This window comes from Mus caroli, chromosome 2 (genome assembly GCF_900094665.2).
Source record: "Mus caroli chromosome 2, CAROLI_EIJ_v1.1, whole genome shotgun sequence".
Taxonomy (NCBI): Eukaryota; Metazoa; Chordata; class Mammalia; order Rodentia; family Muridae; genus Mus; species Mus caroli.
In genome coordinates, this window is record NC_034571.1 from 132580464 (window position 1) to 132602184 (window position 21721).

A 21721-nucleotide genomic window follows, 5' to 3' on the forward strand; every position below is an offset into this window, starting at 1 on the left:
GAGGAATTAAGTAATCAAAGTGAAAAAAAACTGATGAAGGAAGCAGTCAGGAAGTAGGTTCCAAGCAGTAGGAAATGCATCTGTAAAGATTGTCGATTACAAAAAAGCAGCAATCATGTGTGGGTTGCAGCCAGCAAGGAATTTAGTAACAACACATCCAAGGAGTTAACAAGGAACAAGATGGACATCGGTTCTGCCACTGCTCCATTTCCAATGGAGGACACTAGGAGATTAGCACATCAAGGATGACATCTGAATCACATCACAAGAAACTGGAGGGTTGTGTGGTGTGGGTAGGAATAACAAAAACAGCAGGACAGTACAGTCCTCTAGACAGGAAGTGAATGTAGAATAGAACTGATGGCTGTAGAGCTGTAGCAAAGTGAAAAGCTCAGATGATACAGTGAAAGGGCATCTGATATGGGGAACAGGGCTTTTAGAATCGTCAATGAGTCCCACCTTCCTGACTTAGTTAGCTAGTTAGACAAGTAGGTATGCAATACTGGAAATAACTAATTTGATGAAGAGACTTTATTTTAAACGAGTTCTGGATATTTGAATTGAAAACGCTTTCAAGGTTAATGGCAGAGTGTTTGCCTAGCATGCCAAAGCACTGTGTTTGATCTATAGAGCCACAAAGCAAAGTGCCTTTGAGTCATTTAACAGGACATAACAATAAGACTATTTAGTATAAGAAATAGGTTCAGTAAAGTGTGGGCTGGAGATAAAATTTATAAAACTATTCATACACAATGGAGAAAAGAAGTTGTATATGAATGAGATCATCAAGTAGAAATAGTGAAAAATTTTCTGCTAACTCTTATATAACTGTTAACCACCTACCAAGATACTTTGCTGAAGTATGATTTAATTTTTCTTTCACAGCTCTGGAAGAGCTCATATTTTACTTCTAAAAGCAATCATCTCTGCATGTGTGAACAGCTTATAAACTATGTTTAAGCTGGTGTTACTATTTCAGCTTACTCAAGAGATTTTAAGTTTGGAGAATGAAAAGGAAAATTTAAAACTTAAGATGAAGAATGTAATTTGCTTTTACTTTAATCCTGTTTTTAAAATATTTATTCATTAATCAAATACTTATTACCTACAATGTATAAAACATTGAACTAGGGAAAGGCAAAAGAAGGAATTTATAAGATTTAATGCCATCGATGGGCTCATAAACAAAGAGAAATTATTCATTAATGAATCTATGATTTAATGTGCCATATGAAAGCATTAAAACTTGTCTAAGGAAGGCGAATGAGATGGCTCATGGTTATAACCACTTGCTACTCTTGTAGAGGACCTGGGTTTGATTCCCAACACCCACATGGTGGTTTACAACATTTGTAACTTCATTCCCAGCAAATCCAATGCCCAGTTCTTTGACCTGCATACTACGTAAATATGAAAAAAGCTTTTAAAAAATTTTGTTTGCATGTCTGTGTATGATGTCCTTGTGCATGGGGGGTGGGGAGGAGGCATACATGCCATAGTGCATGTATGAAGGTCAGGACAATTTCATAGTTAGTGCTCTCCTTCCTCATATACATCAATACTGAGACTCAAACTCATGATGCAGGGGCCTTTATCTGTTCAGTCATCTTGCTTGCTTTTAATTGAAAACAGGGTCTCTCATGTACACCACATTGGCCTTGAGATTACTATGTGATTTAGAGAATGACCTAGAACTCCTGATTCTTGTGACTCATATTCCAAGTACTGGGCTAACAGACATTTATCAGCACACCAGGATACATGGAGGAATTTATAGGAAAACCTTGCAGATACTATTTGGCTTAAAACTAAAAACCTCTTCAAGACTGCACTGTCTAACAGAGTGGGACTACTGATCTTTTGGTCCTCAAACTTAATCCCCTCTCCCCTTCTAATCCCAATAAAGGATTTTTTCTCTGATTACATTTGAGTGACTTCTGAATTTTTTCAATTTCATTTATGGCCCTTCCTGTAACAATATTTCATAGTAGAGGTTTGACTTTTTCTACCTTAGATCTATGTCATCCAATATGGTTGTTAACAGTCAAAACCATAAATCTGTTTATCATTAATTACATAGAGATGAAATTTGCATATACTGGATATAAAAAATTATTTCATCTATTTATTTTGACGTTTTAATGCTACTACTGGGAAACCCATCACTAAATACTTCTAGTGGACAGCATCACTAGACCAGGGTTGTCACAGAGTTTATCAAGTTGTTATCTACCTAAAGGCATCTACAAAAGGGAAAGAACAGCTGAAACTCTAACTCCATTCTTCAAGTCATGAGTTCTGGGATGCTGTGCTTACTCAAGGGAAATCAATGTGCTGCTTCACTCAACAGTGCCATCCTCTCACCAAATTATGAAGCCCAGAGAAAATTCTGTGTCTGTGTGTTCAGAGGACATGTGTTTTTCTACCTTGCACAAAGGCCTCATACAAGCTAGCAATAACCCTAAACGAGGTGACTGTGCCTTATAGCAGTTGTCACTTAGTAGCTGAATGAACTAATGAATACCCAACTCTACTTTCCTTCTCCAAACACATCTCTTCCTATATAACAACATATAGCAGCTCTCAGCATTGCTCACCACAAACCAAAATCGTTTACCCAACTCTCATGTTTGTCTTTTGGTACCAAAACAGGAGAAAAATCATTGCATACTTTTCTTTCATAACTTTATATTTTAAAATAAAAACTTGACTTTTTAAAAAATTTTTCAAATGACTTTTCTCAACATAATACAAAAACATTGTTTACTTTAAAAAAAGATCACAGTAAAGTAGTGTAATACAAGAGAATCAGTACTGCCAACCAACCTGATTGCTTTTCTCTCTTTGCCTTAGAAGAACTCATTGTTGAAGATTTCACCATTTCAGAGGTACTGGAATCTTTGGTCCTTAGCTTTCCTTGGGGCAGAGCTTCTACACTAAGGTCAATGGTACCCCTTTTCTTTTTTGTATTTTGTAGAAATTCTTCATTATCCTTCTTGGGACTTATTTCTGAATCTATCTTCTGAGGTTTATGTGAGTTTTTCATTTTCTGAACTCTTTCAGAATTATTTAAGTCATGTTTATTGATAGAATCCTTTTGGTCAGTTTTCTCGGTTTCTTTCGTTTTCTCTTCAATTGGCTTTTCAATTGACTTTGCTTCTTTTTTGGTCTGTTTTTTTTTCTGCTTCACTTTCTTTTGATTCAGTATTTTGCTTTCTTCATCAGAGAGATCAGAATCAGAGTCTGAAAGGTCATAGAAGCGCTTCAAGTCTTCTGTAGTGCTGTGACTGATAGGACGACCTCTTTTATCAACAGCATAGTTCAATTTAAACTTTTTATCATGGAACATGGCTCGAAACCTCTTGTCAATTTTGACTTTTCGGTCCTTTTCTGGCATTTCCCAAAATCTGGGATCCTTTGAAACCCGCCTGAACCGCTGGTCATCCATTATTTCTTGTTTGGATGACATTTTTAAAGTCTTAATGAAGAAATATCCAGAGAAACCAAATACTAAAAATAAATAAATAGATAAATATTACAATGATGAATGGTTAATAATTAAAATATTTTTAAAGACCAATTTGTTCATTGTGTATGTATGCATTCTCATTCTTATTCTCTCTCTCTTTCTTTCTCTAAATACATAATATTAAGACAACTTAAATTTAATTTCACCTACCCAAACAATTCTGGGTCAAACATAAAAAAGAAAGACATAGCAAAATATAATCCTTCCCTTACAGATCACCTGAAATAAACTTGTAAACCAAGGTTTTATAAACCTAGGGTTTTGAGGAGGGCAATGTTTAGTAGCTGACTGCCCTCAGAATTTTTATATTTCTAGCTTGTACTTGCCATCAATTAAAAGATTATTCTTGGTACATAGAGCCACACACACACAACCAAGATTCTGAAGGCAGAGTCATGCTTATTTTGAGGCCAGATCTTAGATAGTTTCATAGGGCATTGGTGGTCAGTCTGGGTTACATAGTGAGATTGTTTCAAGAAACCAAAGACAGATGCTGGGGAGAAGGCTGAATCAGTAAAGTGCTTGCAATACAAATACAATAGGGATTTGATCCTCCAGAACATACACACATAAAACAAACAAACAACCCCCCCCCCAAACCCTGAATGCCTGTAATCCCAAAGACAAGAGGACTCCCTAATCATCCAACTTAGCTTACTTGAGGAGCTTCAGGTTCCAATGAGAGGTTCTGTCTTAAAAAAAAAAAAAAAAAAAAAGTGGAGAGCAATTGAGGAAGACACTAGCCATCACCTCTGGCTCCATATACAAGCACTCCTCCAAACATATGAGCACACATGTGCATGGGCATGTGGGCTGATGTAAGCATCTACAGATGCAACAGACACAGGAAGACAAAAACAAAAGATTCTGAAATCTCAGTTGGTCTAATTGGGTTTTCATAGTCTTGTTTCATTCTCTTTGTTAATGTTTATTTCATAGTTGCAACAGCTTTTGGTTTTACAAAGCTGTCTCTTAACTAATGAGGGGCATTTAAAAAAAAGTCAAATCAGATTTACCTTAGTGTTATTTCTATAAATCCTAGTTTCTATCAAGACTCAAATTAGTCTCAAACTACAGTTAACAATTGTCATGTTCTTCTTAATAAATTTTTCCATGTGTATGGGTGTTAAGTCTGCATGTTTGTCTGCATATCACTTCTGTGCCTCCTGCCCATGGACGCCTGAAGAGGTCTTCTGAGCCCCTGGAACTGGTTTTACTGACTGGACAATAGTCAGCCATCAAGTGGATGCTGGAAATTTAACCTAGGTCCACTGAAGACCAGTAGCCAGTGTGCTTAAGCACTGAGCCATCTATCCAGTCCCAAATGTCGCTTTTTTATAACATTTTATTCTCAAAGTGACTAACACAAAAACGCTCACAGAAGTTTGTATGCCTAATGTTCCCTTGTAAACCGTCCCTGATGGTTGGATTTCTCCAGATTTCAACTTTGCAAAAAAAGACAGAAGTTTCTATATGAATAAAAGCTGACTGACCAAACAAGACAGTATTTACGCCCCTCACTCCTGCAACAGACAGTACGCCATCACAACAGCCTTGAACTGCAATCACTTCTGTCTCTCGGTCTCAATACTGGGATTACAGGTGTGTGCTGTCATCCCACCGGCCAGTGTTGCTTTACTTCAGAACCCTTTACATTCTAATGAGAGAGAGAGAGAGAGAGAGAGAGAGAGAGAGAGAGAGAGAGAGAGAGAGACTTTTCACGGAAGCGTCTATAAACTCCAGATGTACTACAACACCTGGAACAACTGTGCGACACAGCTACCACCTCACCCAACTGCAGTGCGTGTGAATGTTGGAAATGGAAGCCCACGGCGTACATGGGATGTTCAGAGGAGCGAAAACAACTGGACCGCACTTGAAAGGCTTCCCGGTCTCCCTCAAGTCCACCCATCCTCTGGCCTGGGAGCTCCAGGTCAGCTCGTCCCGAACCATCTTCCCACCTCACAAACTTTCGGGGCAAGTTACTCCGCTGCGTTCTCTCTCTCTCTCTCTCAGCAGCTTTGAAAAGAACAATGTAGGCCAGAAAGGGACCGGACAATAGGGGCACTACTCACAAATCCCAAGGAGAGCCCGACGGGCGACCGCACAGCTTCCCACCACTCTTCTCAGATCCCAGTCTGAGTTCACATGGAGCGCACTCCCACAATCCTCCGCGAAACGCTCCGTCTTGACGGCACGCGAGCTGGGCCAAACTACTTCAACCTTCCGCCTTTGAACAATTTTGTTTCACTGCGCTAGTCGTAGTCCCGTTGGCGCATGCGCCTAATAGAAACCATGCCCAGCTGTGGCGCCAGGGCTGAAGATGCTGCGAAAGGTCGTTCTTTCGCGACTCTGCCCACTGCTTGGCCGGCCAGCGGTCTCTGCAGCGAGCGGCAGTCGCAGGGAGGTCGCTTCTGGTGTCCCTCCTTCGGGCAGCACCTCGCCCAGAGCCCTAAACATCTTCGACAGGGAATTGAAGAGGAAGCAGAAGAATTGGGCCGCCCGGCAGCCCGAGCCCATGAAATTTGACTACCTGAAGGAGGAGGTGAGACAGGGACTGCGACGGAGGGAGGCGTGGAGCCCGGTAGGGCGGACCCACCCATCCGACCGTGTGACCTTGAGAAGTTTCACCTTCCAGAGCTTTTCCGATTATCCGGGAAGCACGAGAGGCTCTGATAGCGTGCATGGCAGTCATTCATTCGCTTAGCAAACACTGCTTGAGTTCCAGGGAAAAGCAAGATCATTTAGGAGTGAGTGGGAGACACATAGACAGGGAATGTAATTGGAGCAAAAGAAAGGTGAAGAAAAAGTGAGGTAGCGGTATTGGTGACTGTGGTGGTCAAGAATGGCTGTTATGGCGAAAAGTGAGAGAGTTGAGCCGAGATGGGAGATGGGACGAGTCTCCTAGGAAAAGGAAAAGTGCAAAACTCCTAAGGCCAAAGGACCTGTAGAGGCCTTCAATAAGTCCTTCCATTCTGTTCAAGAAAAGCTTGTAAGAGACTGAGTACAAGGTGTGGATAGTCCGCTGCATCCCGGATGACGCCAGTCTGGGGAAGGGTGGTACTTACCATACGATTTCTTTTATGTTGTGTTTAGGAGATGGTCATCTATACTTTTCCAGACTTGGTGTTTACTAATTTGCAAGCACTGGCTGTCTTAATTTATTATGTAATATATACCAGCCTGACCTCGAATTCATAGAAATCCACCTGCCTCAGCCTCCCGATGTTGATGTTGGGTTTGAGTTTCCGAGACAAGGGTCTTTTTAATATATCCTGGTTTGGAACTCATTATAGTCACCGTGTATTCCAGACTGGCCTCAGACTTGTGGTAATCCTGCTTCCTCCTGAATCGAAGGACTATAGACATAAACTGCCACACCCAGAAGATCGTTAATTTTGATTTCATTAAATTTGTTTCTAAAGTAATTTGCTTCCGTTTGTTTCCAGGGTATTTTATTATTTCCATAATAAAAAAAATAAAGTATTTGTAAAGGAAGTTGCTGTGGGACAATACCAAATGGGAGAGAAACATAATTTGAATCTTAGGAAAAAAAGTAACTTTTCTGTTAAGCCTGCTTGGTGTATTTAACCCATTGACTCTTGAAATTTTCCAGGTTGGAAGTCGGATTGCAGACCGTGTTTATGACATAGCCAGGTAGGAGATGCTATTTCAGTGAGATGCAGTCTCTCCTTCTCCCTGCTCCTTTCTCCCATGCTCCCCTCTCCGAGTCTGTTTCTCTGTCTCTGTCTTTTTCCCAAAACAGACACTTGCTGTAACTCCTAGGCTACACCTTGAACTAGGCTTGGACAGCCCACCTTTCTTAGGCTCTTAAGTATCTGAGACTATAGACCTGCTTCTCCAGTCCTGGTTAAGAACAGAATCTGCTGTTGAGTGAAGACTGGAAATTAAGTGATGTGAGTTTGCTTCGTGGAGTGGTTGAGTATGAGAAATGTATTGCCAGGATTAGAGATTTAACTCACTGTAAACATCTTTCTTTCAAACTATGAATGTAAAACTTGTAGCTTTCTTCAAGCCTGAATGACTGATCTACTTCATGTAGCCCAAATTTAGATAGATTGCTTCAAAATATGGAACTAAAAATTTAACTACATGTGAAATTTTAAGATTTATTAAACTTAAGTTTATGTTTTATTGACATGAACAATAGAATCTTCTGCAGTTTGAGTGAAGGAAAAAGTCTGTCTAGATTTGTTCTCCAGTTAGTATCGGTGAGGCCTGTTGGAGAACCCTGCTAGTAAGGTTTGCAGCCCACCGTGTCTGGGTAGCTCTCTAAGCTCAGTGCGAAGTGGAGTGGGGCTTCCTTTTCTCTATCTAGCCTTGTTTGTTAGTGTCTCTGAATACAGATGTCTGACCTTATTTGGAGGATAACCCTGCAAAGAGCTTGCTGCAATCTCTGTATGATTCAGCATAAGGCTCACTCTTTCCCCCTTCCCATATGATAATGAGGTACTGTGTTATGATCAGTGGACCCTTTCCACCCCTAAACCTAAGATCCCTTATATACCCTACCCCTGGATAAATAAAGTAGAGCTGTCTCACTGAAGCTTTCTCTCGGGAGCTCTCTGCTTCTGCTCCCCCATCCCAAGCCCCCTCAACCCCCCCTCCCCACAACAAGAGGAAAAGGAGATCCACTCTTTTTTGTTTACAGAAACCCACGGCTTATATTACAGTTAAAGTGTTTACCAACTTAGAGGAGCTAGCCTAATATGGGTACTCACTCTTCTGGCTCTGGGTGCAAACAAACTGAGTCCAAGTGTTGACTGCTGCTACCATGACATAGTTGAGTTGGGGCAGGAAGATGGCTCAGCACTTAAGAGGACTGGTTGCTCTTCCAGAGGACTTGGGTTCAGTTTTCAGTACCCACATGGAGGCTCACAACCATCTGTAACTTCAGTTCTAAGGGCCCTGAAGCCCACATGTGGTACTCAGACATTGCAGTCAACATTGACATTATTAAAATTATTATGTTTCAGGATATTTGAACCTGTTTCTAGGTGTGGTGTGGTTCAGCTCTTAGCACACACCTTTAATCCATCTGGGCAGAATACAGATACACCCTTAATACACACCTTTAATCCCAAACCAAGAAGGTAAAGTTAGTTTGTAGAAGGAAGCACCCATGTTTGTGCTGTCTAATTGAGTGGCATAAAATGTGACATAAAATGTGACATAAAATGTGATAAAATGAGAAAGATTTGACAGAAAAGGATCTGTCCCACTCTCAGGAGAAGAGAGAGGAAAGGGAAGCTACTTAAGGGAGAGGCAGGGCAGGAGGAAGAGCGTCGAGTGCAGGGATACTGTTGAGAGGTAGAGTAGAACAACACGGAGAGAGAAAAGAAAGAGGCCATTTTACCAGGAGAGTTTTACAGAGACAGATTGAAGCGAGAACAAGCTAGACACAGGGAAAGACAGAACAAGCCAGAGAATGAGAAGGAGCCAGAGCAATTCAGAGGCCAAGAGAGAAGCCAAATTGAATAAGTCAGCTGGGAGAGGAGTTTGGGCCAGAACAGCTGAGTTGACCCAGCTAGCCAGAGCTTAGAAAGAACTAGAAAGGGTGATCGTATCCAGCATCTAGTTCCAGAGACTGAAAACATTCTAGGCCTAAATTAGATTGGGTGAGGGTAGAAGCTTCCAGGCCTAGGCCTAGGTTAGCAGATGCAGGCAGTAAGCCTCAGAGAGGACAGTTACTCCAGGAGAATAAAAGCTACTTTTACAGAGAATTTAAAAATATATGTATTTTTAAAGAAAAAGAGGATATTTGAGTTGACTTCTTAGCACTAAACACTTGGAACTTTCTGTACTCCTAAGATTTGAAAATACTCAAGAGTGTGCTTCACCATGTCTTTCCTGCAGCACTGGAGCGTGAAATTGGGCCTTGCACATGCTGGGCATGCATGCCACCTCTGAGCTGTATGCCAGGTTTTCCCATGTGAATTTACATTTAGCTTGTTTTCAATCTTTGTCTGGATGACTGAATTCAAATGCTTTCATTAAGTGTGTTCTTCAAATCCCTTTTTTAGTCTTTTTGTCTGTTTTTTGCTTGAACCCAAGGCCTCACATATGCTAAGTAGGTGCTGTACTCTGAGCTATATCCCCCCCCCCACCCCCACTCCCCCAAGGCTGGTTCTTCATAGTTCAGTATTAGGGCCTTAGGCTCAGTGACTAGATCAGACAGACTAACTGTATATATTATATCTTCTGCTGGAAAGGCAAGGCAGGAAAGGCAAATGATAGAACTTTCTGAAAGGAGTGATCACAAAAATGTTTTATGCAAGTAAGTTAGCCCTTGGTTACTTTATGGACTCCATTGCAAAGCTTAGCTTCTATATCTATTTTTTCCAGAGACTTTCCCCTTGCACTGGACATAGGATGTGGAAGAGGCTACATAGCACAACATTTGAATAAGGTATTTTTATACACTGGTTTAATCAACTTTGAGAAATAAAATTGACTAATTGTGCATGTGTGGAGCCTCCCTCCTCTCATGTGTGTGTATATAGGTGCATGTGTACTTGTGGGCTGGTGTACATGGAGGTCAGAGCACAGCCTTGGTGTTGCTAAGTAGGAGTGCCAGTGGGCTTGGGAGCTGCCTGTCTCTCCTCTCTTTTCTTAGTATTCTGAGCATCACTATGCCCAGCTTTTCTTTTTTAATGTGGTTTCAGGGACTTGAACTCAGATCCTAGTGCTTTGAAGTCAAGATAACTGAATCACCTCTCATCCCTCAGCTTAGTTAATTTTAAGAAAAGACTTTTGTGATCAGTTTAGTTGAATGATACTTAGGTTGTGATTATATTAAAATAGCTAAACATTCATTCGTTGCTCCTGATAATTTCTCTAAACCTATATATTTCCTCCTTGTTCTCACTTTGTTTAAGCATTTTTGATAATTCAAAGTGAAGCTGAGGTATAGCTCAGTGGCAGAATGCTTGCTGGCATATATGAAGCCCTGAATTTGATTCTTAGTGATGCAAGAAAAAAATCATAGTCAAGAAAAATATTAATTTTATTAATTAAAATATATAAATTATAGATAGCATTTAATAGTACTCATTATTTTATATTATATTTTTTAATTTAAACCATGTCTTAGGGTTTCTATTTCTGTGAAGAGACATCATGACCATAGCAACTCTTTTCTTTTTTGGTTTTCGAGACAGGGTTTCTCTGTGTAGCCCTGGCTGTCCTGGAACTCACTTTGTAGACCAAGCTGGCCTCGAACTCAGAAATCCGCCTGCCTCTGCCTCCCAAGTGCTGGGATTAAAGGCGTGCGCCACCACGCCCGGCTCCATAGCAACTCTTATAGAGGAAAACATTTAACTGGGGCTGGTTTACAGGTTCCATATTATCATGGCAGAAAGCATGGTGAAGCACAGATAGACATGTACTATACAGGGGCAGCTCTATATCTGGATAGACATGGTACTATACAGATAGACATGTACTATACAGGGACAGCTCTATATCTGCATTGGCAGGCAGCAGGAAGAAGAGAAACTGGGCCAAGCTTGAGCATTTGAAACCCCAAAGCCCACTTCTACCAACACACTTCCTCCAACAAGACCACACCTTCTAATTCTCGTTATGTAGGGCCACCCCCTAAGGATCAAGCATTCAAATTTCTAAGTCTACGGGGACCATTCTTATTCAAATCATTACAAACCATACATTCATTTGTTCACTTATCCTTTTAGTCTTGGTGAGTAAGACACGAAAATTGAAGTGGTATTTTTTTTTTAAAAAGTCTTATTTTTAATTATGTGTAGGTGACTATATTGACATGTGGATATATGCATCCGAGTGCAGGTGCTCGAAATCGCAATGCCAGAGGGATTGGATGCCCTGGGGCTGGAGTTACAGATGGCTGTGAGCCCTGGTATGGGTGGAAAAGGAGCTCAGGTCCTCTTAAAGAGCAGCAGACACTCTTTAACTTCTGAGCCATCTCTCAGCTCCTGGTGTGCAGGAGAATTGTGAGGCTCCTCAAACATTTACTGACAGTAAATGCCATAGAAAATAAAACATTCACTGATGTGCAGCAGGATGTAAAGAATGGGAGAAATATAAGAAGGTATTTGATGCAGTTCTAGAGCTGGAGAATCTGGGATAGTGGTTCACAGCCTTGACAATCAGAGCATGGCAGGAGGAAAGGGAGATTGATGGCATCTGCTATAGTGATGATGCTTGAGAACCGTTAGTTTGGGCATGTTATGTAAGAAAGATTAAGGAGAGAGAATAGACATCAGGAGACAGTGCTAAAGGCAGTGAGTGCTGTCATGGGAAATGAAGCAAATGCAAGCTGTAATTTATAGGAGGCCTCATAGATCCAGCAGAACTTGGCAGAGAATGGATCTGAAATTCTCACTTGGGTTTCATATATATCAATCGCTCTGCTTTCTTACTGCCTTTACCTTACCATATTGGCCATAGCTACCTGCACTGCCTGTCTGAATTGCTGCTATAGCTTCCACGTAGGTCTCCCTGCTTCTGTCTTTGCCCCAACGATCCGTTATGTAGAGTGATCCTTTTAAGCCAAGTCATTCTTCATCATCTCAGAACTGTTGGGTTCTCTTCCAATTCAGACATGGTCATGTGTCTTGCGTGTGTGTATGTATGTGTGTGAGTACATGCCTGTCACAACACACACGTGGAGGTCAGAGGATATCTTTAGAAAGTCGATTGTATCTATTTGCCACGTCAGTTCTGGTGACTGAACTCAGCTCATCGGATTGGTGCCTGGCTTCTTTACTCACTGAGCCATCTCAACAGCCTTTTGTGACTACTTTCTAAAATAGTGCCCTTGCTTTTGATGACAAGTAGCTTTTTATGGTGCCATAGTGCTTATTATCCCAAGGTATATGTTGGTTTCTTTTGTGCTGGACTTGCCTGGTTTTGTTCATTATTAAAATTCTAGTTCTGTAACCCTCAATGAATAATCATTAAATTATCAGTGCATGAATATTAAGATAACTTTAATTGAGTTGGGGTATAACTCAGTGATAGAACACTTGCCTACTGTGGGCTCTCCTACACATCTTCTGATTTTTTGTTTGTTTGTTTGTTTTGTGTTTTGTTTTTTGTTTTTTTTTTTTCTCAAGACGGAGTTTCTTTCTGTAGCCCTGACTATTCTGGAACTTGATCTGTAGACTAGGCTGGCCTTGAACTCACAAGGATCCACCTGCTTCTGTGTCTGGAGAGCTGGGATTAAAGGCGTACATCACCATATTCAGCTCTATCTTTGGATTTTAAGAAGCTGAAATCCATTTTTAAATACAGGAGCGTTTGTTAGAGGTTCTTATACAACTCATGTGTGGAAGGAGAGCCATCTCTCACAAGGTATTGGGACACTGAAACCAAAGTATGAAGTCACCCCTGTTGATAGGCCTTCTGGGATTACATGGATGCTACATGTTATCTTCTTTCTCTCTTCTAGTTTGTACCTAGTTTTCTTGGTGGTTGTGGACCCAGTATATGTACCCTATAATTAACTAGCTTTTTTCCAGCTCATATTAGATAATTGTTATCTTTTACCCAGCTCTGTTCAACGATAATTTGAAATCAGCTATGGCAGAAATAGTCATACCATGGAAATTGTCAAGTGCTATAAAATAGTGTCCTGCCAAGAGTTGTTCTTTAGCATATTACTGCTTTAAACTTAAATTGAAAGGTCTGTATCTGAGAGTCCTTTGCCCCTGACTTTACCTACATCTGTTAGTTCAGATTTTCAAGTGACAGGCAGGTGGATAACAGATTTATTAGCTTAGTTCTTTGCTCCATGGTATTGTCCAGGAGCTGACATCTAGATCTAGTTCTGCACCTCTCTTACCAGGCCTGCATCAAGCTACATTGGGTTGGTAGTATGAAATCCTCGTCAGAATTGCTACACCAAGGAAATTAACAAATGGGTCGATTTATAGTGCTCTCTTTCTCTTCCTCTCCACTGCCTAACAATCTATTGATAGCTTAGCTGTGAGCAGAGAAAAGTGAATATGGGTGACCTGAAAGATAGCACCTTCTCTAACAGAGGAGGGAAGCCACAGTAGAAATCACTGAAGAAGCTTCCTAGAGATCTCAGTAGTGCTGTGGATGAAGAGATAGGCGGAACAGGACTGACTCAGAGGGAACAGATTGCTTGCTCATGCTTAGATCATGAGAATGTCATAGTGACACAATAGACACCAAGAATTGTGGACCTGTAAGTAGAGTCCTGAATTATAAACAAAAACTATCAAGTATATGATTATTATGCACAAATAAAACTATGAAATTTAAACAATCTCAGAAGTAAGAATTTTCTCGAGATTGGGAAGCTGATGCCTGTTGTTAGGTAAGAGAATCAGACAGGAAGAATCAGATTAAATATTGGAGGCGGTCAGGATGCAGAATCCTGGAGAAAAGAGCAACAGTGTCAGCACTCTTTCTCTTAGAAAGACGAGAGGGGGCTAGAGAGATGGAATAAATAAATAAATAAATAAATAAATAGTTTAAAAAAAAAAAAAAAAGAAAGACGAGAGGATGGTTGGAACAGGCAAAATAAAGCTCCTGAGTTTCTGCGTGTTTTCTTTGGGAATTCTGAGTGGAAATCGAAAGCATGAGCCTGTTTGAAGTCTTTGTAACAGGAGTAAGGATACTTACTAGCTTTCAGCATATTAAAGAAAGTTTAAGTAGTGGAGCAGTGTAGGACGTTGGTATTCATACTGTATTCTCTAATTTTGTTAAGTACGTTAAATATATTAAATAAAATTAGTTGCATGTATTTAAATCTGCTATTCTTTATGTATTTTAAAGAAACTTGCAAATCATTTTGGAGTTATTCAGAAAGTAATCTTACAAAACTAAAACTACTCTATAATTTCCTCCTTTGGAAGTTTCAGAAATGTTTTTGCTTTGCTGCTGCAGCTGTAAATGTTTCTGTATCATCTGATGTGCTTCAATTATCCCATTGCAGGAGACTGTGGGTAAGATTTTCCAAACAGACATTGCAGAACATGCTTTGGTAGGTAGCTTTTTAACGCTGTTTGTTTCTGGCCTGGTCTAATTTTCAGTTCTTTATTTCTGTCACAATGTAATATAAGTGTAATTATAAATGTAAACACATGAAGAAGTCTTAAGCAGTAAAGGGAATATAATAAGAAAAGAGACTACTAATCTCGCTACCTAGAGACAGCTCTTGGTGACCTTTGGCCTGGCACCTTTATAAACATGTAATTGTCTCTATTCCCCAAGTTCATGTGAACAGCATTACATTAACATTCCATTTTCTTATGGAATGCTACTCTGTTCTGTTTGAATACTTTTTTGTTTGTTTGTTTTTGTTTTTTGAGACAGGGTTTCTCTATGTAACCCTGGCTGTCCTGGAACTCACTCTGTCGACCAGTCTGGCCTTGAACTCAGAAATCCTCCTGCCTCTGCCTCCCAAGTGCTGGAATTAAAGGCATGCACCACCACTGCCTGTTTGAATACTTTTATATATGTATACTTTTTTTTAAATGACCACATAGCCTTCCAGTATGTGAGCATCACATGGCTGATTTATCTGAGCAGCTTCTAGAAGCCTGCTTAGTTCTAGTTTCTGAGTAGCCACCCATGTTGCTAACATCATACAGAGAGCAACTGTGTGTGCTTGATTTATTTGGTTTTCCGTGTTAGACATATTGTACATACATATAGACAGACATATATACATATAAATATATAAATGCATTTACATGTGTATACACACACACACACACACATTTGGCCGATGGAGCAGAGCCTCAAAAACCACACTTTATTTGTTCTCTCAGCCTTTATACTTCCTTAGACAAAAGGTCTTTATAAAATTATCTCATAGATAAGATGTTACACAGAAGGAGAGCTACAGAGGATGTTGATAGTAAGTTCAAAGCAGTATTTTTTTCTGTAAGTTCATTATTAGTTCAAGGCAGTAAATTTCTTTCTTTTTTAAAAATATTTATTTACTTATTATATATAAGTACACTATAGCTGTCTTCAGACACACCAGAAGAGGGCGTCAGATCCCATTACAGATGGTTGTGAGCCACCATGTGGTTTCTGGGATTTGAACTCAGGATCTCTGGAATAGCAGTCAGTGGTCTTAACTGCTGAGCCATCTCTCCAGCCCTCAAAGCAGTAATTTCACATGGCCTTGCTTTATCATGGTACACACCCGTGACCTTATCCTTGAACCTGACCTAGAATGAATGTTTTTCCTTGATCAGAAATTTGTCCCAAGCCTACTTCTCTTCATAGTATAATTTATGAAAGCTCATTGTGCTCCTTATTATGCAGCCTTTACTTACTATTCTATGAGGAGGGGGCACATTCTTTTTTTGATTCTAACTTTATTACATCTTTCTGGGACGACAACCAAAACCATCTCCTTAAATTTTCTTCCTAAAATTATTTGAATTCTATAAAGTCATTAATTTATCTAAACAGCATTAATTCATAAAAGTTCATCTTCATATTGATCTGCAGGAAATTTGCCCAACAGGGTGGGCTGATGCCCAGGAATCATTAGGCTATGTAGTAGTGGCAGGAAAGGCATATCAGCATGGAGAAGCAACCAGAGATGAAGTCTCTGGGTCTGTGCCTCTCTGTTTGGGCCTGCCTGTGGCTCTCATGTCTGGGTTCGAGCCTGGGAGGCAGCCTGGAGCTGAAAAAGAAGAGGGAAACTAGGCGACTAGAGAGAGACATGGAACCAAGACAGTATTCTGATCAAGACTCAAATTTTTAATGGCGGACACACTTTATAAAAGAGAGGGGAAAGCCTATTCCCGCCAAATCATCCTTGGAGCCCTGCTGCAGGTGACCGCGTGTAGGCTCCGGAATAGCTAGGCTGACTCTCAGCAGGTAGCAGCAGCAGTGGCTGAACAATAGAGTGATCCAGGGATGCAGGCTCCACCCTAGGTGATCTCCTTAGTGGTAAGCAAAGTCAAGGTCTGGCTCAGCCTGCTTCAGGCTTGTGGGAGGCTACACCTCTCTAGAGTGCACCCATTGCAGCCATGCAGGAACGGTGGGCCATCTCCAGGAAACTCACTCGCTTGCCATAGCCTTTCCTAGATGGCTGCCGTCAGAGTGTTTTGCCTGGTTGTATGTATGTGCACCATCTGCATACCTAGTGCCTTTGGAAAACTATAGGCACATTGGATCCCTTGAAATTCGAGTTACAGATGGTTGTGAGCCTCTCTGGGTGCATGGAATCAAACATGGGTCCTGCAAAAACACCAAGCACTCATAACTACTGAGATTTCTCCAAGCCCTCATTGTTCTTTAACTTTGAACTTGTAAAATAATTTTGTGACGTGCCTGGCCTCTCACCTTCATTAATTTGAGCATTTACATATTTTTTTCTAGGTCATTTTTAAGAGCTTATGTTTTAGGGATGTTAACACTTCATAATTTATAACAAATATTTTTCCCATTTTTATTTACATTGTTTATTTCCTTTTAGAAGTTTTAAAATTGGTTTTTCATTTACAGTTTCTAACTTTTTAGTTATATTTATATGTTAAAAACAAGATTTGTTTTAGTGTGAATGGATGTATTTTTTTATATTTTTTGAAGCAGCTGAGTGTTATTTAACAAAACTTCTTGAGTGCTTTTTGTGTGTTACATTTTGTATTTTGTTTTTTTAGTAGAACTTCTAAATAACTATAGCATTAGCAATGTTTAACAATGATTGTGTTAGTAATTGAAGCTAGTTAAAAATGCTGAACTTTTATTTTTTTACCATTAGAAAAATTCTGTAGAAACAGATATTCCTACTGTGAATATTTTAGCTGATGAAGAATTCCTTCCCTTCCAAGAAAACACGTTTGACCTGGTGGTTAGCAGCTTAAGGTTAGTAATCCATTTGTACTTTTAAAAAATATGTTACAGAGGCTAGTGAGATACTCTGGCTGGTAAGTGCTTGCTGCCTAAGCATGAAGACTGTGTCACAAGACCCACATAAAAGGCAGGCATGGTGGCACATGCTCTTCCTTCTCCTCTGGAGGTCCCTGGGGCTTCAGGCAGCCACAAGCTCAAGTTTACTTGATAAATTTTAAACCAATGAGGGACACTACTGAAAAATAATATCGTCAGAATCTGAGAAGAATACTTGAGGTTAACCTCAAGTCTCCACATTCACATGTGTGCAAGCTTGCATACATAGGCACTTGTGTATGTGTGTTATAAATAGATCTAATTTATGTTGTAACATTATACTCTTAGGATAGCAATGGATGGTTGGACTAATACCCTCCCACCTTGGGCCTGGAATTAAACCTAAGGTTTTGGGTGTTAAAGACAAACATTCTGCCACTTAGCTATATTCTTCACTGTGTGTTTATAGATGTTAAGATTCTTCTGTTTAACAATTATGGATTCAGGACACCCAAGTGGAAATTAGGTGTACTATCTTAAGTGTCTTTTTATTTCCAATTGCTATTTATTTAGCAATTTCTAGTTTGCTAAAACTCTTTTGCTGTTGCACATGAGAGAACAGACAGGGTGAGCAGGAAACACAATATGTAGGAGGTTTCTTATGTATAAGTTTAGAAAGCTTTGCCTTTTTCCCATTGCCTTAAGTGATATGGGACATACTATCTGCATATTAGAATAGGCAAAAACCAAACATTGCCAACACCGACTACTGGCCAGTATAGAGCAACTTACCCTTCTTATTCATTGCTGCTGGGACTACAAAATGGTGGAGACACTTTAAAAGACTATTTGATGATTTCCTGAAACTTAAGCATACTGAAAGACTCCAAGATAAGCCCCTCGCTCAGGCCTCGGGACAATAGCAGACACTCAAGAACTCACGAGAGACCAAGCTTGATGCAAACCACATGAGGCTTTATTCAGGGGAAGCCAGGCTCTGGGGATGACTCATATCCCACGCAGGGGTAGAGGAGTCGACTGCGAGGGGAAAGGAGTCTTAAGTTTTTATAGGCCCTCAGGGGGGAAAGGAGAAGGGGGAGTAGGGGATTTCCAGATCTAAACAATGTCTATTCTCAAGAAATGGGTATGGGAGGGGTACAAGGAAAGAGTCTGGTGCAGGTGTAGCAACTCGGGATTGGCCGGGCTGTGGTTGCTGGGGAGATTTTCTGACTCTTTCTCAGCAACCAATATCACAAACACCTGGCAGTGGGCTTCATCAGTGGGCACACACATGGGTTCAAGGAATGGCCAGAGCATTGTGCACCTCTATTTTTCTAAATCAGTGAAGCTAGTTCTGCTAACAGTGAAATCTATTTTGCCAATTTCAGGGCTTCTGTGACCTTTTACATTCTGTCAGGATCTTTCAATACTTTGTTAGGATCCAAGATTTATAGTCCTTGCTATTTATTTACCCAAAGAAATGAAAACTTATACCCATGCAAAAACATGACAATGAATAATATATTCCTGTTTCAAAAATATTTTAGACTTGCTTTTTATGTATGTGAGTATTTTGCATGCAAGTATTATTTGCACCACATGTATGTTTCATGCCCATGGAGGCCAGAACCAGATGTAGGATCTCCTGGAATTGGAGTTATACATGGCTGTGGCCGCGAGCCATGCCGAACACCGAATTCAGTTTTGCAAAAGCAACAAGTGCTGTTAACTGCTGCAGCTGTGTTAATAATTGCTAAAACTTTCAAGCAACTAAGATATTGCCTTAGGGTCTGTTGCTGTGATGAAAAAATCATGGCCAAAGCAACTTGGGGAGGAAAGGGTTTATTTCACTCCCTGTTTCATAGAACAGCTCATCATCAAAAGCCATGAGGACAGAAATTCAAGCAGGAAAGGAACCTCGAGGCAGGAGCTGATGCAGAAGTCATAGAGGGTACTGCTTACTGACTTGCTCTCCCTAGCTATCTTGCTCAGCTTGCTTTCTTTTTTTTTTTTTTTAAGATTTATTTATTTATTATATGTAAGTACACTATAGCTGTCTTCAGACACTCCAGAAGAGGGCGCCAGATCTCGTTACGGATGGTTGTGAGCCACCATGTGGTTGCTGGGATTTGAACTCTGGACCTTCAGAAGAGCAGTCGGGTGCTCTTACCCACTGAGCCATCTCACCAGCCCCTCAGCTTGCTTTCTTATAGAACCTAGGACCAACAGTCCAACGGATGGCACCACCTGCCACAGACCTACCTCAGTCGGCCCCCTCAATCCGTGGGAGAAATCAGGGTTCTGGACAGGTAGGCAGGAGTCAGAGAGAAAAGGGTGACAAACAGACAAGGACACAAGGGAGTGTGGTAACTGAATGTAATTTCTTAAAAGGAGCACCAGTCTTATAATACAGAAGAAAAACAAGAAAGCTAGGCGAATACATCTGCCAACGTAAATTGATGCATAATGGTTCTTTACACAAAACAAAGAAAATGCATACATAAAAAGCTAGGGGGAGCCAGGAGATAGGAACAACTGAGATAGGAACAGCCTTTAATTAAGATCAGCTAAACACAGGAGCCAGGTGAGTGGTCTGAAGCAATGCTAGTCTATTGTTAAACCCACCACCAGGGGTCCCTTAGTAAATATGTGATTATGCTATTCCTCTGCGCCTAGTGAAAAACATGCACCAGGGGAATTCCGTTCTACTCACCCTTACATGAATGATACTTTAGTTCCTCCTAAAACCACAACCCACCTTCTTCCTAGGCCACTGTAAATTCCTGTGTATGGGAGGGACTCGACTGCTGTTCTAAGTATTTACTGTGTAGACTAGCCCTGAGATTACTAGTTCTATTCAAGTAAATTGTAATGCCTGTTTTCTTTCACTGTCTCGCTTATAATACTAGAGGTAATTCTGAATGCTACTGAATAGGTTACATTCTTACTGAATTCCAAGCCCAGGGTCAGCTCAAGGACTGCCTAGGATATTGGAACACTGGTGGAGGCTAATCTAACTTAGCTGTATGTCAAAATCAATCCTTAGAGGCACTTATAATAAAACAATATTGAGGGAAAGCACACAGATCCGTTCACCCAATTAATGCGGGGACAGGTTTGGAGCATATGTGCTGTGGGAATGCCAAGGTTCCAGGAGACTAAGTTTCCATGAACTTTTCGCCTCAGGACTGTATCCATGTTTCTAGGCCTGTCATGTGAGTCACTACTGGATGTAACAACCATCCATAATGCCCAGGGCCTTACCTCTGAATCACTAAGAAAATGCCCTATAAGTTTGCAATAGCCTAATCTTATGGAGCTATTTTTTTTTAAAGGTCACAAATTTTTATTTTAGTTTTTTGCATAAGCATCAGATATTAGTAGAACTCAAACAAAATCTGGAAAAGTGAAAATAAATTCACTGCATTAAAAATTCGCTTTTGTGGAATATTTCTTATATTTCATTATTCTTGTAAGCTGCACAGTAGACACTTTCCTTTTAAATGTATTTTTCTTTTTTTTAAACAATTTTTATTAGATATTTTCTTCATTTACATTTCGAATGCTATCCCAAAAGTCCCCTATACCCTACCCCCACCTTGCTCCCCAACCCACCCACTCTTGATTCCTGGCCCTGGCATTCCCCTGTACTGGGGCATATGATCTTTGCAAGATCAAGGGCCTCTCCATGGAGCTATTTTCTTAATTGACTTCCTTCTCTCAGATGATTTTAGATTGTGTCAAGTTGACATAAAACTATCCAGCATAGATGTCTTTTAGTTCTAAGGTATTGAATTGTGGTACATCTTGACAATGGAATTACTTAGCACTAAAAAGAAATAAGCTGTCAAAACCAGAAAAGAATTCAGGAAACGCAAAGACACCATTACCATATGAAAAATTATTCAAAAAATATGTGTATGCTGATTGCAGCTATGTCATTCTGAAAAAGGCAAAAGAGTATAAAAAGATCAGAGTGTGGAAGTATAGGAAACAATGTAATTTCAGATTTCAAAGTTTAGTACCTGTTTTGGTTTGTCCTACTGATAATTATACTAATTAAGGTTAAACAAATATGTGCTTCTGTTTTAGTTTGCACTGGGTGAATGACCTCCCTAGAGCACTTGAACAGGTGAGAAGACTTTTGTTGGTTTGTTCTGTGATAGTTTATCATCACACATTAACAAATGTTTCTGTTTTCATTGTTCCTAAGTCTGACAGAGAATGGAGTGAAGCCAAATATTTATAATGTCCCATGATCTGTGTACACTTGGTGTATGCTGACTTGTAAATATGTACATTGGG

At 40.2% G+C, this 21721-nt stretch overlaps 2 protein-coding genes across 5 annotated transcripts in view; one reads left to right on the top strand and one right to left on the bottom strand.

Annotated features, from left to right (window-relative positions):
• Positions 1-5686, bottom strand: part of Esf1 (ESF1 nucleolar pre-rRNA processing protein homolog) — a 52095-nt gene extending 46409 nt beyond the window's left edge. The window contains exons 1-2 of the mRNA XM_021149435.2: positions 5605-5686; positions 2827-3510 (exon numbers count right to left, since the gene is read on the bottom strand). Of these exons, the coding sequence (XP_021005094.1) occupies positions 2827-3469 (643 nt within the window). The 5' untranslated portion in view covers positions 3470-3510; positions 5605-5686. The remainder of the gene's footprint in view (positions 1-2826; positions 3511-5604) is intronic.
• A 100-nt stretch (positions 5687-5786) lies between these two features.
• Ndufaf5 (NADH:ubiquinone oxidoreductase complex assembly factor 5) overlaps positions 5787-21721 on the top strand; it is a 32385-nt gene continuing 16450 nt past the window's right edge. Inside the window, exons 1-6 of one of the 4 annotated variants that reach the window (XM_021155737.2) lie at positions 5787-6074; positions 7146-7186; positions 9896-9959; positions 14496-14543; positions 17289-17392; positions 21509-21548. In XM_021155737.2, coding sequence (XP_021011396.1) covers positions 5853-6074; positions 7146-7186; positions 9896-9959; positions 14496-14543; positions 17289-17392; positions 21509-21548 — 519 coding nt within the window. In that variant the 5' untranslated portion in view covers positions 5787-5852. Of the gene's footprint in view, positions 6075-7145; positions 7187-9895; positions 9960-14495; positions 14544-17288; positions 17393-21508; positions 21549-21721 lie in introns of those variants that run through there. The other 3 variants (XM_029474368.1, XR_003835975.1, XM_029474369.1) reach the window with 3 other exon arrangements.